Source organism: Asterias amurensis, chromosome 13, assembly GCF_032118995.1.
Source record: "Asterias amurensis chromosome 13, ASM3211899v1".
NCBI lineage: Eukaryota > Metazoa > Echinodermata > Asteroidea > Forcipulatida > Asteriidae > Asterias > Asterias amurensis.
This window is the reverse complement of record NC_092660.1, coordinates 12,886,482-12,904,933: the sequence shown is the minus strand read 5'-3', so window position 1 is coordinate 12,904,933 and position 18,452 is coordinate 12,886,482. Positions and strand designations below refer to the sequence as shown.

At 38.2% G+C, this 18,452-nt stretch overlaps 1 protein-coding gene across 1 annotated transcript; it reads right to left on the bottom strand.

Annotated features, from left to right (window-relative positions):
- Nucleotides 1-2,870: 2,870 nt before the first annotated feature.
- LOC139946164 (apolipoprotein D-like) lies at nt 2,871-10,355 on the bottom strand. Its single transcript, XM_071943785.1, has 3 exons — nt 10,154-10,355; nt 4,934-5,143; nt 2,871-3,826 (listed from the first exon to the last, which is right to left on the bottom strand). Exons 1-3 carry the CDS (start codon nt 10,287-10,289, stop codon nt 3,528-3,530), a joined length of 645 nt encoding a protein of 214 aa, XP_071799886.1. The 5' UTR covers nt 10,290-10,355; the 3' UTR covers nt 2,871-3,527.
- Nucleotides 10,356-18,452: the final 8,097 nt, after the last annotated feature.

The window sequence follows — 18,452 nt, the reverse complement described above, 5'->3', positions numbered from 1 at the left end:
AGGCGACCATGTGTCAACCACTGGTCGATGTTGTTACCAGACTTCCTAGAAATCCTTCTGACAGGTTAAATTTAAATGGATAATATTTATATAAAATCAGTCACTTCCAAGCGGCATGAGAATTATGGACAAGGCGGATGGGATCAAACGGAAGCTTTATAATTTGGAAACATTGGGTAGGGCTATAGGTTGGAAGGAGCCTGAAAGGTGTCTATTAATAACATCTTGGGTGGGGGCGGGGGCTTACACAAATAAAGTAAGCATGTGAAATCAAGCCCAACTTCTCCTTACATTCTGGTCAGTGTATTGTGTATTGTATCACCTGTTGCTTGGTGAAGGAGGTCGCCGTGGGACCACTTTAGGTTGGAAGTGGGTGGCGACCTCGGACTTACAATAAATCTCCATACATAAATTGCACCATTGATGCAAAACGTATCTTGCTGTTTTTAAACTATGGATACTATTTTTATAGAACAAATTATTTACAAGAAGAGAGTGTATACATTCTGATTCTTTTTGCCAGCAAACTCAAATGAGTACATGAATATCGTTTTAGAATACGGTTTGTTCATGGAGGTATAGTGTTGCAGTTTCAGAGTTTACCCCATCACGGAAGTTTGTGAAACTTATACACGTACGTCAAAGGCTGTTTTGAAGCTGTAAAAAAATAACTTTGCATTTGGTCAAAGTTGTGGAGCAAAACTACATTAAGTTTGTTTTTGAATAAGTCCATTCACAAAATTTGTTAGAGCAGTGTGTCGGTCAGGTCTCAGAATATTCATTTTGCCATATTCAAATAGCAATCGGCCCGTCGGGTTGGTTACTAGAGATAATGTTAACAAAAGAGCCCTCATGCGGTTTCTCTATTTCAAAATTTACCCAAACTGGACGTAAAAAGCCCTAAAAATAACTTAACATGCTTTCTGAAAGTGAAATAAGTTAGAGAAAATTAAGGAGTGAGGACGAATTTACCGTTTTTATTTAGTTTGTATGATATAGGGTTCCAGAGATATGGGATGTATGGAGGTTTGTTCCTAGAGCAGCGTGATCATGAACGGTCAGAAATTGTGTCGTTAAAATTTCGCGAGATGCAAAAAGCCCAAAGTGACAATAAACAATACACTTATTGACGTTCACGTTCACGTTCACGTTTAGTGCTCCCGTAACGTGCAGCCTATTGACCAGAAAGTTTACAGGACAAATTCAGATGAGAATAAACTAAAAAGAGCCCTACGTTCCTACCGCCCCCCCCCCCCTCCCCCGAAAAAAAAAAACAAATAACGGCGGTGGTAAAAAAAACAGTAGATAGATTAAATTTATGGCACACAGCATGTTCCGAAAACTCGCTTTATTTGGTGCTGTAACAACGCTATGTATCGTGGGACGTGACGCTTCATAATTCGCGATGAATAAAGGGCCCAAGATAAAATCAACCCTGAAGGCAATTTGTGTTAATTTATGGCATTCAAGTTTTTCAGGGGTATTGAGAGGTGCTGAGCTCGAATTTGCTGTATGCCAAGCTCAAAAATGTCCCATAATGCCTCAAAATCCAAAATCCAATATGGCCGCCACAGTGCGTGCAAGCTTTATGCGTGAACGGCAGGTATTGTAAACGGACAGCACCCACGCACTGCTGCACTGCCTTGTAACACCGCTTTCACAGTTCGACTCGGCCGCGGCTCGGCAGGTCGTCGATCTACATGTAGTAGGCTGGTGCGATGCGGCAGAAAAACAACAATGAGTACCGAGCAGAAAGTGTCATTTTGTTGACGATGTTTTTTAATTTCGCTAAACAAACAGGAAATGCCAGCATTATGAATGTATATTGAGTGTGTGTGGAAAGTTTTGATAGTGTAGTACAAAAGAAACTTTAGTTATTGCTGGCTAACGGTCGTAAAACTTTCACCTATCAACGCTGATTTGAAAAACGTATAGCGTTAAGGAGGCCCAAAATATTAGACCCCTATAAGGCTCACGGGGGAGCCTTATAGTTTCTAGAAGTATGCTTAAGGTACGTCGTCTAACCCGAAACGAGGTGGCCGCAGCCACAGCAGTAGTGGCGGACGTGCGCAATAGTTTCATTTTGGGTTAGAATGATGACGCCATGCATAAATATTAAGAGAGGCGTATAACACCCTCACCCACATTACATTTCGAAATATTTGTGTAAAGGATTTTCATCATCTAGCTGGGTGCCGCGCATAGCGCGGCACCCAGCTAGATGACACCCTCACCCACATTACATTTCGAAATATTTGTGTAAAGGATTTTCATCATCTAGCTGGGTGCCGCGCATAGCGCGGCATCCGCTAGTGTTCAGTATAGCATTAGCCCTGGCGGCCTTACACTTTCGTATTGTACTACAGTGACGTCCTGGACATCAGGGTACATTTCTGGGGCGGAAAATTTCCCACAGCTTCATAACTCATATCTTACCTGCAACATAGGAGTAGTATAGCATGTAACACATTATCCTTAATTTTGTTGCAAACAACTGAAATCATCTGTTGTGCTATTTTTACGTTTTCAGATAGTCCTCTGGAATATTATGACTTCATTTCAGAGGAAATGTTTCACACAAACACTAAATAATAGACAGTATGGTTTTTTATCCCGTACAATCCTGCATAATACCTATAATCGATCATTGTGTGTCGTTTTGAGGGCAGTAAGTTAGTATAACTGGGATTTGTTTTTTGCAACAGTTAATCCTACTTGTCACCTCAGAAACAACATGGACATTTTGTAAAGAAAACTTTACACCGGTTAGGTATTTCGATCAACTGATTTGAGAAGTGTGTCAAGTGCCTTTTAATTTGATAAGGGTAACAATATTCATGAGAGGTAAACATCGCCTATGGATAATTCAACATTAATTTTTATTTAAAAACTCATTAATTTGTCAGAGACCAATCTCACCTTTGGAGGGGCATTGAACGCAAAATTAAAGCTGCTCCGTATTGCTGCCTCACTTGGAACAACAAAGTGGAGATGAGCCCACCAGGGGGTACTTGACGGAAATAATGGACAACTACATTTTGAACATTCGAGTAATGTGTCTATTTATTTTGAGTCAGCACAATTACAGAAATACTTTACCCCCAATTGGAACTGCTATCCTCCATAAGTTAGGAAGTAATTTGTTGTTCCCATTCAGTAATTATAGCTTTAATAATTGAAGAGCACAGATTGGAAGGTTTGCATGATTGATGTTTGATCACCGAAGGACAATGAAGCCCGGTTCATACTTCCTACGAATGCAAGACGAATGTTGACGTCACAGCCCTGTTTTCGCTGCGAATGTTGAGCACATTTTAACTGATGCGAGTTGGTGACGCATACATTCTTACAGCATTCGCATGACGTATGAACCGGTCTTGTCAGATAATAGTTAAAATGTACTTCTGATTGCATCTAAACTTGTCCAATCTTTATATCTATTATTTTGATTATACTTTCATTAGATCATTCCGTCAACTCACTAAGCAAATTGGCCACAAGGGTGGACAAAAGTTGAAATTAATCTATTACTCAGGGATAGAACAACCAGTCTGGTCAGACTTGATAAAACCGGACACGTCAATCCCAGCGTCTTCGAACTTTGAACAACCAGTCTGGTCAGACTTGATAAAACCAGACACGTCAATCCCAGCGTCTTCGAACTTTTTCAATGCGTCTTGCACATCACCAGTCTCGAGGGTACGGGTTCGGCTGTGGAGCCAGTTCAGCTGGAGGTTAAAGAAGTAGTAGTCTTTGCAGTTGTGCCACATGGCGAAGTTTTCGTAGTCAGTGTCGAGCACCCATATTTCACCCTCAAAGCCCGGAGCTGTTCGGAAGAAAAATATAAATATAAAATGTTGCTTTAAAATAGTTTACTTGGATTACGTGTTGCCTATAATCACGGTATACTCCCAAACTCACGAGTAAGAGTAGAACCGGACCCGGTTCCCGTGGGGCCTGACTCCCATGGGTTAGCATGACCCGGAGGGCAATCTTTATATTCTTGATTCATAACGAAACGTCACTGTCGTAGTGCTTTCCATTAGGGAAATTGTTTTCCTCTAAATCGATTCCAAAGAGAATCGTTTTATGGAAAACGTTTGAGGATAACAATTCCGAAGTACCATTACATCCGGGAACACGTTTTTGTGTATTTTTATGCGGTTTTCAACAAAATCCTCGACAAAACGGTGGGCTATCCAACATTTTTACAGGTTGGTTGTATGGCTATATATTATCATCATCACGGAGGACGTGAAAGCTGGATGTTAAAAGTGAAAGCTGGATGTTTAAAATGTACATGTAATGTCCCTTTTGAAAAGGTTTTCGTTTTCTTCATTATTAGGGTTTGTTTTAACGAAGAGTCTATTTTTGCAAACTGTTATGTTTCACTTAACAGCAACTAGACCACGTAGGACGGAAATGGAACTCATGTTGGGAAACTGAACTATAGTTTCAACTCATTTGAATAGACTAAGGTGTCTTACCTCAGTAAATCAATGAGCATACGAAATAAATACATAAATGGTGCGACCAAAGCCATGGGGTCATCTGCGCCAGTTCAATGGACACGGAGTGTTTTTTATGGGGACTAATGAGTTCATAAAGTTGGTTTCCCAAGCTACAGGGTGGGCTCCACAACAAAACTTTTGTTTTTATTTATCAAAAACTGACTATGAATTTTTTAAGAAACTTCACTTGCTGGTATACTAACTTTGTAGATTAAAAACCTTCTCACCACAACCACGTGTTCGGCAAAAGTATTTATTTTGTCTTGCGCAAAAGAAATTGACGTCACAAGAACTTAGTTGTTTCTCAAAAAGCTCGTTTGATGAGACCCAACAATCTGCGGATCAAATTTTGCCTCAACCTGAAGTTGCGTCATGTGTGCGGCTTTCACATCCTTTCGCAAATTATTCCTTTAAATGCTTACTGAGATCTACTTTCAGCTTGGCTGGTTCCTCGGGGTTTGGTGCATAAGCGTACCCTTCGACTGAGCTTGGCTCTCCGGTAGACTCGTCTATTTCGGAGTTCACTATCTTAACTTTGCCGTCGTCTCTTGCTGAATAATCTTGTGTCATACATCGATTTCCCTCCCCGCCGGCGAATGAACTCTTGAAGCGAAGGATCTGAAACCATCTTCCTGTTAAATATAAACCTCAAGTTTATATTAATTGTGTGTCTGTGTGTGAAATTCGGCTGATGGTTGTTTTGAGTGAGAGAATTTTGTTTATTTATGAAAATCTTTGTTTGCCTGTGGACTTTAGAGTTAGGCCAGCTCAAAAAGGATAATTGTACAACGCAACATTATATAAAAAAATTTAATAACGATCTTATCAGCTAAAGTAGTAGTCCCAGCCTATTTTCTATACTATCCGCCCGGGGTATGCCCGGGTAATAGTTAAAAAGCAGGACAATTCTTTTTAGAACTGAGAAGTCTCCCGAACACCCGAACAATCTACCCCGCCCGCAGTATTAAAAAAGACAGTTTATTTTATTTATCTGTTATTTTATTTATTTCTTATTTATAACCCTGGGGAAACCTCTCAGTGAAACACTTTTTCAGAGGTGCCCAGCAACTACGCATTAAAAATTTCAAATTGTATTAATATAAAAATAGAATATAATACCTAGATATAAATTATATTCCATATCTATGGTATACACCAATTCAGGCGCGCAAGTGCTGGGCGCCGCGAGCCACTGCTGTAGGCGGACGTGTGCCTAATTTTGTGAACACAGACACGAGAAAATCGTTTCTGTTTTCACTTTTTATGAAAATTTGACCAACTCGTCCGATCCAAGGCAACGTGTTCCTTTAAAGAAATCATGTTTCTTTTCTCTCTTAATGGAAATGTAATGTCTTCCTCCACAATCTATGCGATTTCTCTGACATGGCTGCATGATATAACGATTTACTACATTCCTGATATTTTTTTTGAACTATAAGCACAGAGTAAAATACTGAAACTCTGACAAAATACTCTGCCGATGTAGCGCATTTTAGTGTCTATTATGCAGTTTCAGCGTTTTTCCCCCCATCTCACCTAAAGACAAGCACCGTTTTCGTGATGATTGGGTTTCTATTTAGTTGCAAATAGTTGTGGTCAGTGATCTACATTAGTATGTATACACATATTGATTGGCAATGAGGTAACTAGCCTACGTCTATTCCCCGAGGGACTTTGAGTTACCAGAAGAAGGCGACCTGCTTCCCGAGGCCGAAGGTCCCTCTTCTGGTCACTCACAGGCCCGAGGGGGAATAGACGTACACTGCAGTTACCGAATTATGCCAGTCAATATGTGTTTTATATTAACACAGCTCGGTCTTTAATGTGAAATAAGAACAGAAATCTGGAAAAGAAAGAAAGTTTTGTAGTTGGCTGTTCACGGTTCAGGTCAAGAGAGGGCGCTGTAACCGGGCACTATTTTCAAAGACTAGTGGCCGCTCGGGAACTAGTTCCCGCAAAAACACGCGCGCGCGATCACTAGACATATATTAGTTCATCCCACGTGATCGTGTTTCAGCAAACCAGGATATAGAACAAGCAAGAGGTGTGTTACGGTGATGTCTTGGCAAGGAAATTGTGAGAGTCGTTGAGGAAAACATTTTAATTCCATAAAGGGTGTAAAGAAACATGATTTCCTCATGTCTCTGTGCACAAAACTAGGCACAATGTTACGTCTCAGCAATGGCGCGCAGTGCTCAACACTGGTGCGCGATTCAGGCGCGCACTGGGCGCTTAAGTGTTGAGCACCGCGGCCATAGACTGTGCAAGTCTCGCGCGCACCGGAGCGAGAAAACACGACAACTGAAGAACTTTATTTGTTTAAAGTAATCAAATCTTTGCTTTAATTTATTCTTAATGCTGAATCTGAACAACAAAAATACCCTATAGAGCTTGTTTAAATTAGTTTTAGCTTTTTAAACAAACACAATTATCGGTTAAAGTCTATGTATAGACGAAAGTAAAACTCTGGGACAAGGATGTTTGTTTGATCTTAAATTTTCTGAAACCCCATTTGTAAATGTACGCCCGAAACGAATGTGAAACGAAACTACTCAAAGCTGGTTTATACGCGGACGCACGATTATCGCAAGGGCGTTAGATAAACGCGTGACGCAGTTTAAAGAGGAAGCCGACGCCTAAACGACGAATGAGAAAAGCTTTTCACCCCGCGCGACCAAAACAAGCGTCTGTGTACGTTTCGCAATCGGAGATGGGCACAAATTCTTAATTTTTACCAATTAACCTGATCTGAGGTCAAGTTTATATGTCGGTTTCTCTTCGTTATTATGTTGACTTTATTTTAACTTTCATATATGATGTTATTTAGTATTACATTTTTAACAACATATGTCATTTTTATGGTCATAAACTACATTAAACTAAAGTAATGGACGAAACAAAATCTCCCCAACGTAAAACTCCATAAGGTTGTTCAAATCCGCGCGAGACTTGCACAGTCTATTGCTGAGGTAATATGTGCTTAGTTTTGTGCACAGAGACTTAAAGGACACGTTGCCTTGAATCGGTCGAGTTGGTCTTTGAAAAGCGTTTGTAACCGTTTTTTATAAAATGCATATGGGTAGAAAGATGTTGTAAAAGTAGAATACAATGATCCACACAAACATGCCTCGAAATTGCGTGGTTTTCCTTTTACCTCGTCGACTAACACGAGGCAAACTTGTGTGGATCATTGTATTTTACTTTTAAAACATCTTTCCAACCATATGCATTTTATAAAAAACGGTTACAAACGCTTTCGTTTTGACCAACTCGTCCGATCCAAGGCAACGTGTTCCTTTAAAGAAATCATGTTTCTTTTCTCTCTTAATGGAAATGTAATGTCTTTCTCGACAATCTATTCGATTTCTCTGACATGGATGCATGATATAATGATTTTGTACATTCTTGCTATTTTTATTTTATATTAAGCACAAAGGAAAATACTGAAATTCTGGCAAAATAAATCTCATTTTAGTGACTGTTTTATGCAGTTTCCGCGTCTTTTCCCCCTAATTCACCTAAGACAAGCACCGTTTTCAAGATGATTCGGTTTCTATTTAGTTGCAAATTTTGTAGTCAGTAATCTTCAATAGTATATGATGATGTCCTGTGAAGGAAAATTTGATAGTCGTTGAGGAAAACATCCTGTGTCCATAAAGAGTGAAAAGAAACATGATTTTCTCATGTCTTTGTGTAAAGATCGTTATTTTGTAACAATGTAACCAAATTTGTTGATTTTGTTTAAAACAAAACGATTAATTATGAGAGGTATTTTGTTTAATTGAAAGTTTGCAGGAAATGTTGAATTTTGTTTAAACACCTGTTTTTACAATTTAGTGACTTACTAACATTCGGCCGACTAGGGCCTTTCTCAGACCACGGCTTGGGCTCCGGCTCAGGCTCCGCGTGCTGATATCCATGCAATACGCGCTGCTCCAAAATGCAGGTTAAATGCAAGCTGCGTACACAGCACGCGGAGCCTAAGACTGAGCCCGAGCCCAAGCCGTGGTTTTAGAAAGGCCCCATGCCAACCAAGGCGGTTTGTTTATCAACAAAAATGTCTATACCCGCCAGGCGCGCCCCTTGTGTGATGTCACAGCAGCCCGCGCGAGCGTAGTGTCATTTTTCGCGTACAGTAGAAGCAAGGGAAAGAACAATGCACTGAATCATTACGGGGAGATCAACAAACAATGAAAAACGGACAAAAATAAAGTGAATACGATTTCACAAAAGCTTGGTGATTTGTGTTGTGACTCTTCCCTCCACTTACCCCCCCCCCCCCACCCCACGTACAAAACGCTGCATATGCGACATTTTAAACGCAATGATTTCTAGCGGGGTTGCCGCGCGAACGCGGCATCCAACTAGTGTAAATAATTTGCCTTATTCATTATTTTACTTATTATTGAAAGGTTAAGATTTAATTTGTCGCCAGGCTGCGAATTAACTCATTGAACCCTTGGGTAGAGTAACCCAAACTTTGGAGGCAAGGAGTGAGGTGAAGCAAGATAAAAGGGTATGTACTTTTTCCTAACAAAAAAAAAACAATGTCCACAGATACACATTAAACTTACACAGTTTGAAGATTATGATAGTAGAAAGTTTCCCTTGAAATGTTACTTACCGAGGTACTGTAGTTTTTGAGAAATGAGAAAAAGTAATAATTTTCGTTTCAGTTTTAGCATGTAAAAACGTATTAACCAGTTATGCTATGGTTTTGGTATAATATCATAACTGGTTAAGGGGATTTTACATGCTAAAATAATTTTACTCTCATGAGACCAAAACTATTTTGTGGCTTGTTTTACTCATTTCTCATTAACTACACAACCTAAGTTAGTAATATTTGAAGGGAAGCTACCCACCATTATCTGCAAACCCTGTAAGTTTAATGTAAATCTGTGGGCATTTTGAAAAAGCACCCGAATCCTTTAATTTATTATTTATTAACATGTATTAGGTTTCACCTGCACACTCCGATATATTTTTATGATGAAATTTGATCTTTAAAACCTCTCTCATCGGCAAGATTCCAAACTGATTTATTACCGAACATAATATCTTGGTTCAAGATTTGTTCATTGTATCTAGCTAAGACCTTCAGAAGTCTTAATTTATTCAGTGATTTTTAAGATTTAACCGAGGCTTCGAGAAGTTTTGAGGAGATAACATCATATTGTCGAGTTCATGCCATCCAGGTGCTGCGAAGGGACTTAAGAATGACGACCGAACTAGAACTCAAATGTTGTTATTTTCTCTCAGCTTTATTGTTATTTTTCACTCCTTTGTATTTTAATTTCAACCCTACATTTGCCAAACATTTAGAGTGGCTAGTTAATGAAAAAAAGAAGAAGAATTATTCCTCGTAGGATAATTATTTATACTAAGAATACAGAAGAGCTCGTCTGGTTCAGTTTATATTTATTCATGCCGGGAAAGAGATTGCATTTTTAGGGAAACGTGAACCTGCCAAACTTCAGTATTTCCATTTTAAAGAGGAATAATAAAAACATACTTGATTGAACAAAATTCCGGTGAGCAGTTTAGTTCAGAAATATTATAGTGGGGAGCCTTGTCGGTAAGTGCTTGGTAGAAATGATTGTCAATGATGACGTAATTTAAAGAGAGCAAACTATTCTTACCAAAAAGTGCCGTTATGTCGAAGTCATTCTTTACTTCCACCGTGGGACACCTGCCCCAGGAAAACACCTCTGCCTGAGAGCACGCCACGAGTCCGGCAAGGACAAGGCCGAGAATTACGAACGCACCACTCTTCATGTTTCAGCTGGATCGAGCCACTGGATATTTTTTTTGGGAGAGTCGAAGTCAACTTGTCTCGTTCACTGCAAACTTCGAGAATGACCTGTTAACAAAGCTGGCGCGAGCTTTTATAGAATTTAGCAAGCTCGTTACCAGGTGTGAGTTTGAGAGAAGCTATGATCTCGCTCGAACCCATATCCTTCATTATTAGTAATCCCAATGCATTGTTCTGATTCCCGGTGGTCGAGATCTAAAAATGCAAGTTGCTGATGTGTGAATAGGTTGGATTTTAGTTTTGATAATCTGATAATTTCTCATCAAAGCTTTGTCAACAAATATTTGGCAAGATGTTACTGAGGTAAACCAAAGTTCTTTCATCTTCACGTCTACGAAATTTACAAAAGACTTTTCAGTTAAAAACAAATCTTGTTGACAGTTTTATCAGATGAGGTAATTGCAGATCTGCATCGATTTTAGAACTTGAATTGATTTTACTACGCGCTCTCAGCATACAGCTAGAGTTTACACAAGATCGATGTTGGATGAAACATATTCAAAAATAAATAAACTAGACATGATTGCATTCGTGCACAAATGCATAGCTGTTTCGTCAAAAAAGAAAACAAATTTCTCAACATGAAACATGACGTAATTTCACAATTCACAAAAACTTGGCAATATCTACAAAGTTTCAACAAAATCGCAGCATTACTTCGACAGTTCTACGACTTTAAAAAGGGCGCCCCCCCCCCCCCCCAATGCGGTGGCGGAGGGAGGGGATGAAAATGAAGGCCCATTTTGGTCCATTTTTAGTCCATTTATTTATTGTTGTATTTATTTATTAGCTGTTCCGACGGTCGGAACTGGTATTTTTTTCGTCGATAATTTTTTATTTTATTATTATAGGTTTTCTCGGCCAATTTCATCCAAACTCCACTCATTTTAACTCCTGGCTCATTCAATTTAGTTTGAAAATAAATGCTCCGTTGAATACTAGACAATCTTTTCTGGCCAAAACTGTTTTTAAAACGGCGCACCATTGAACCGTTGTTGTTTGTGATTTTTTTTAACTGACCAGAGTATAGTGAGTTTGGGGGATATTTTTGTTGTAAAATACCCCCCAAATTGTAGATACTATTTAACGACCCTTTTTATAAATTAATATTGATTGCACTAATGTAATATTTTGGAATAACTGATAATCAATATCACAACCATGGGTACAAATTCAACGAGAGTTGAACATACATTGTTTGTATTGTGTGTTTTACTAAGTACAAGAATCACATGTACGATGTTTTAGGGTGTAATTAGTAGTAAATTTAAATAATTAGCGTAATAATTACACACTGAACAATCTGGCCAGTAACGGGCCAATTATGGGCCATTAGTGAAGATTATGATAGTAGAAAGTTTCCCTTGAAATGTTACTTACCGAGGTGCTGTAGTTTTTGAGAAATGAGAAAAAGTAATAATTTTCGTTTCAGTTTTAGCATGTAAAAACGTATTAACCAGTATTTTTTTCGTCGATAATTTTTTATTTTATTATTATAGGTTTTCTCGGCCAATTTCATCCAAACTCCACTCATTTTAACTCCTGGCTCATTCAATTTACTTCACGTCTACGAAATTTACAAAAGACTTTTCAGTTAAAAACAAATCTTGTTGACAGTTTTATCAGATGAGGTAATTGCAGATCTGCATCGATTTTAGAACTTGAATTGATTTTACTACGCGCTCTCAGCATACAGCTAGAGTTTACACAAGATCGATGTTGGATGAAACATATTCAAAAATAAATAAACTAGACATGATTGCATTCGTGCACAAATGCATAGCTGTTTCGTCAAAAAAGAAAACAAATTTCTCAACATGAAACATGACGTAATTTCACAATTCACAAAAACTTGGCAATATCTACAAAGTTTCAACAAAATCGCAGCATTACTTCGACAGTTCTACGACTTTAAAAAGGGCGCCCCCCCCCTCCCAATGCGGTGGCGGAGGGAGGGGATGAAAATGAAGGCCCATTTTGGTCCATTTTTAGTCCATTTATTTATTGTTGTATTTATTTATTAGCTGTTCCGACGGTCGGAACTGGTATTTTTTTCGTCGATAATTTTTTATTTTATTATTATAGGTTTTCTCGGCCAATTTCATCCAAACTCCACTCATTTTAACTCCTGGCTCATTCAATTTAGTTTGAAAATAAATGCTCCGTTGAATTTCAACAGTCAAATAGAGTGATTCAAAGCATTTACTGGTAAAATCAGATCATTCAATATCACTAGGCCGCAAGAATCATTCAATTTCATTTGTGAGCAAAAATTTTCCAAATGTTTGCGTTTAAAATTCAAAATCTATGTTATGTGCTTTCTGAGGCAGTTCCTTTGGCATTATTTCCAGTTAAAGGCCAACGTAATTTTGGCTAAAAAGATGGATGGCTGCCCGAGGTCGGTACATAGCAGTAAATAATGTACATATATAGGGCAACACTGGTTGAAACATTCAAGAATAACATTAATTTATTCTTAAATTGTATAACGAACCCTTTTGACTTTTTATCAGTTACAGACTCCTTAAGCACTTTAATGTATTTAAAGTATTCATTCTTAAAAGTTTATGACCCCTTGTTGGCCTCTACTTCAGGGTCAACCGGAAGTGGGACCATACCTCAAGAATTACAAAACTAATTTTCAAACCCCTTTTCACTTAGGGACTCTTTGAACATTAAAGATTAACCTTAACAAATCCTGACCCCATATTGACCTCTACTTCAGGGTCAACCGGAAGTTGGAACATATCCAAAGAACTTCACAACCGATTTTCATACCTGGCTTTGGGAAGGTACACCATTTCGGGTAAAATGGTAGAAAACCTTTTCTGGGCCAATACTGGATTCGTGAAGGCACACCTTTTGATGAACCTTTAATGGGCCAATGCTGTTATTGTAGCGGTGCGCCATTTTGGGAAAACAGTAGAAAACCTCTATTGGTCCAATACTGGTTTTGTAGCTGCACACCATTTTTTGTCGAAATGGTATAGAAAACAGTTTCTGTGCCAATTCTGGTTTTGTGTCGGCACACCAATCCGGCAAAATGGTAGAAAACTTGCATTAGGCCGATACTGCTTTTGTGCCGGCACACCATTTCGGCAAAATGGTAGAAAACCCCAATTTGGCAAATACTGTTTCTGAATATAGCAGCACACCATTTTGGCAAAATGTTTCATAGGCCTTTCATAGGCCAATGTTGGTTTTGTAGCTGCACATCCTTTGACGAAATGGTAGAAAACCTCTAATTGACAAACACTGGTTTTGTAGCTGCACAACATTTGGGCAAAATGGCATCACAGAAAACTTTTTCTGGGCCAACATGCCAATACTGGTTTTGGCGAATTGGTAAAGAATATATTTTCTAATTACTAAACCGACTTGAGGGATTAGGCTACATGCAAGTCATTAAACCTTATGGTACCGGCATTTTGAGAAACCGAATACTATTACTTAAATTTATTTTGTGCAAAAATGTATACCTCCTTTGTTATTTTATTGGTTTTTGCAAAGCATTGTTAAATTAATATACTCATTACTAGGGTACTTTTTAATTTGTTTTTCCTTGGGCCCTATTTTTTTACATTTTTATTTATTAATCACGAGTTAAAATGCTGGTTGAATTTTCGTCTGTTAATGAAAGCTTTACTTTCTGACATCTGTCTGCTTTTTTTTTTTTTTTTTTTTTTTGGGCGGCACACCATTTTGGCAAATAATGGTAGAAAATCTCTATAGGGCCAATATTGGTTTTGTAGCTGCACTATAATAGAAAATCTTTTTTGGCCAATACTGTTTTTATAACGGCGCACCATTGGGCCGAGATTGAACCGATGTTGTTTGTGATTTTTATTTAAAACTGACTAAAGTAATGCGAGTTAGGGGGATTTTGTTGCTGTAAAATACCCCCAAAATTGTAGATATTAGTTGACGGCCCTTTTTATAAATATTGATTGCACTAATGTAATTTTTTTCGAATAAGGGAATCAATGTGTGGTGAAGAGGTTTTCAACTTGTGGTTTAAACCCAACGAGGCCTGGTTCTTGATAATTTTACCGGGACGAAGTCGAGGTAAATTATCAAGAACCAGGCCTCGGCGGGTTTAAACCACTAGTTGAAAACCGATTCAACACACTTTGATTCCCATTCATAAATACCTTTTCGGTCAAAAAACATCAACACTTTTTGGTAAAAAAGTAAAATAAATGCAAAAAATATAATTGTTCAATAACTTCTTTCAACACAACACCCCTCCAGCTATGAAATGGTAAGGCCCTCGGGTAATCAACTCCTTATAAGGGAATGCTGTGCGCGTCGCGCGTATCGCGTGATGTTGCAAAATCTGTCCCGGCCGTTGCTCTCGACCAATAAGAATGAAGAAAATGGCTTGTCACGCCCATGTTTTAACACTTTTTACTGGTCATAAACACAGGCCGCAAGAATCATTCAATTAGGGAATAACAGTGCGAGTATCCGGTCTTCACTGCGTGGTATGACCACGCAGTGAAGACCGGGTACGAACACTGTTATTCCCATTCATAAATACATTTTTTAGCGAATTAAACGCCTAAAATTTTCCACATTTTGTGACTTTTCTCTCGGCGGTACTTCCAGACATGTTCAGGGGCCATATTTGATCTTTTGATGGTTCCCATCTTTTTCGTGCGTTAATCACATTACTGATCTTTGAGACCAGTGACTCTTTTAAATAATGATCTGTTCAGCACCTTCACTGGGGGTCAAAGGACGCAAATGATTGGACGATAGCTGTTCCTTGTGCATTAAAACGCGCGCATGAGCTCGGCGTCAGTTTATACGCGCGCACGTGTTACACGCGCGCACTCCAAATTGATACATTTTTAGCGCGCGTACGCGTAAGTACACGAAGTTGCAATGAAACTAACAGGGATATAAATAAGCGTGCGATACAGTGCAACGCGCAAGGTTTACACAATGTATGCTGATTTAGTGGCCACTTATTCGCTATTTTCCCAAAATCGGTCTTTATACCACCGTTACACTCCCACACGTGCCGGGTTTTGACCAATCAGAGACTTGAAACCGTCCAAGGTATTTATTAATTTCATTTATGAGCAAACATTTTCCAAATGTTTGCGTTTAAAATTCAAAATCTATGTTATGTGCTTTCTGAGGCAGTTACTTTGGCATTATTTCCAATTAAAGGCCAACGTAATTTTGGCTAAAAAGATGGATGGCTGCCCGAGGTCGGTACATAGCGGTAAATAATGTAAATATATAGGGCGACACTGGTTGAAACATTCAAGAATAACATTAATTTATTCTTAAATTGTATAACGAACCCTTTTGACTTTTTATCAGTTACAGACTCACTAGGCATTAAGTGTTAATTCTTAAAAGTTATGACCCCTTGTTGGCCTCTACTTCAGGGTCAACCGGAAGTGGGACCATACCTCAAGAATTACAAAACTAATTTTCAAACCCTTTTTCACTTAGGGACTCTTTGAGCATTAAAGATTAATCTTAAAAAATGCTGGCCCCATATTGACATCTACTTCAGGGTCAACCGGAAGTTGGACCATTTCAAAAGAATTTCACAACCGATTTTCAAACCTTTTTTTCAGTTATTGCCTACCAAACAATACAACATTAGGCCAAAGCTGGCACTTACCGACGTCAATCCAGCAGTATCGATACAGTACCATTAAGAATGATGATGATAATGAGCCAGAACTGGGCTAGTGCGGGCCTTCTTCCGGTCAAGCGTCATGTCCTTTAGCTAGCTAAGTGCCTGCACTGGGCTAATGACGGTTTTAAAGTGGCAAACTATTTTAGTTTAGGACTGTGGTTAATATTTATTTTGTGCAAAGTGTATACCTCCTTTAATATTTTATTGGTTTTTGCAAAGCATTGTTAAATTAATGTATTCATTACCAATGTATTTTTTTATTTTTTGTTTACTTTTTTGTTTTACTTGATATGATTATTGTAATAGACTTTTTTATTGCAAAGTAATTTAATTTAAATTTATTTTATTTCACATGGGCCCTATTTTTGGCATTTTTATTTTATTAATCACGAGTTAAAATGCTGGTTGAATTTTCGTCTGCTGGTTTTTTGGCGGCACACCATTTTGGCAAATAATGGTAAAGAAAACTATATTGGGCCAGTGTTGGTTTTGTAGCTGCATTATACTAGACAATCTTTTCTGGCCAAAACTGTTTTTAAAACGGCGCACCATTGAACCGTTGTTGTTTGTGATTTTTTTTAACTGACCAGAGTATAGTGAGTTTGGGGGATATTTTTGTTGTAAAATACCCCCCAAATTGTAGATACTATTTAACGACCCTTTTTATAAATTAATATTGATTGCACTAATGTAATATTTTGGAATAACTGATAATCAATATCACAACCATGGGTACAAATTCAACGAGAGTTGAACATACATTGTTTGTATTGTGTGTTTTACTAAGTACAAGAATCACATGTACGATGTTTTAGGGTGTAATTAGTAGTAAATTTAAATAATTAGCGTAATAATTACACACTGAACAATCTGGCCAGTAACGGGCCAATTATGGGCCATTAGTGGCATATTGTGTTGGCCCAAAACAGAAGTGCCAGCATCATCATGAACGTTATTGGACCTGTAGGCCTACTGGATGAGTTATGGCAACTGTAACTGTGCAAAAAAAGTATTTTGGCCAATCTTTTGCCAGCTGTACGTGGGCATTATCTGGCCAGTAGCTGGCCAATTCTGGGCCAAATAGTGCCATGCTATAATGGCCCAAAACAGAAGTGCCAGCATCAGCGCGATGGGCCGGGCGGTTTGTGTGTGCATGCAAGCAAAGTCTATTATCCAGTGCAAATTTCATTATCTATTATTCAGAACTGGGCACACGCCAAATGGAATAATAAGGTATCCATGTGACATGTATTATATAGGCCTATAACATTTGGCCCACTGCACACTCATGGACGATATTTTTCAATTTCAATTCACTTTATTTATTATCCACGATGGGAAATTCATTTCGGCCTTTTATACAACAAATTTACAAATTTACTTAAAATTATTATCTACCATAAAACAGACAAAAGCACTACAAGCCACAAAGTCTATAAAAATACATATATTACATGAAAAGCTGAATTTTAAAAGATTGATTTTACAAAAATATTACAGAAAATCTAAGATATAAAAAAGTAAAACCCATGACGATCTCTGTTTTATTGCACGAAAGAACCAACGTTCCACTTGTTCATTAAAAATTCCGGACACCTGAGGGGACAAAATTAATGAGTTAGCATACTCATCCATGGAACCCTCAACTTCATTCATTAACCTGTTCTTTACTATTTTTTCTAAACTCTTCATGGGGAGGTGAGAGCTACGGGACGAAGATCGTTCATGACTTGAGGGTGGGCATTTTTTTGAACAGGAACAATCACTGACCCTTTCCATAAAGCAGGAATTAACGCCCTATTCAATGATTCCTGAAAAAGTGACTGAAATGGTGACGCTAATTGCTCAGCACAGAATTTCAGTACCCTGCAACTGATCGAGTCGGCCCCATGAGCCTTTCTTGTGTTTGACCTTTTGAACAGCACCTGGACTTCACTTTCATTTATAACAATATTTTCACCATATGGAAATACAGACAGACCATTAACAACATTGTCTTGTTGGTCAAACCTACAGTAAAATTTCATTTAGTAGATCATTTGCATATTAACCAGTCTCATTTTCTACACATATGTTTCGTGTGTCCTTTCGTGTACGTTCTGATACAGACCTACTTAGACGAAAATTATATTGTGACTTTTTTACTCATTCTCAAAAACTACAAAACTTCAGTTGAAGGGAAGCTTTCCACTATCATTATCTTAAAACCCTGTAAGTTTAATGTAAATCTGTGGAAATTTTGAAAAAGTACCCAAAAGATCCTTTAAGCACGAAAGTAGCTTGCTTATTTCACACATTGTAACTGTTGGCCTAAATGCCACGCCCCAAACATCGCTTGTGACTGGTATTTAGTTGTTGTTTACTTAGCGTAATAGTTGAGTGGAGTCTTGGCCGTTAATCTAATTTTACTAAGCAATAACTTGTTAAGCTTACACAAATGTTGTGCTTAATGTTGTGCACAAAA

Excerpts from the sequence above, each read along its gene's own strand:
- LOC139946164 (XM_071943785.1), bottom strand. The coding sequence starts at position 10,289 with ATGAAGAGTGGTGCGTTCGTAATTCTCGGCCTTGTCCTTGCCGGACTC. Across the intron at positions 5,144-10,153 it reads CGACATAACGGCACTTTTTG|GAAGATGGTTTCAGATCCTT; the intron begins GTAAGAATAGTT and ends TATATTTAACAG. Across the intron at positions 3,827-4,933 it reads CAAGCTGAAAGTAGATCTCA|CTCCGGGCTTTGAGGGTGAA; the intron begins GTAAGCATTTAA and ends TCTTCCGAACAG.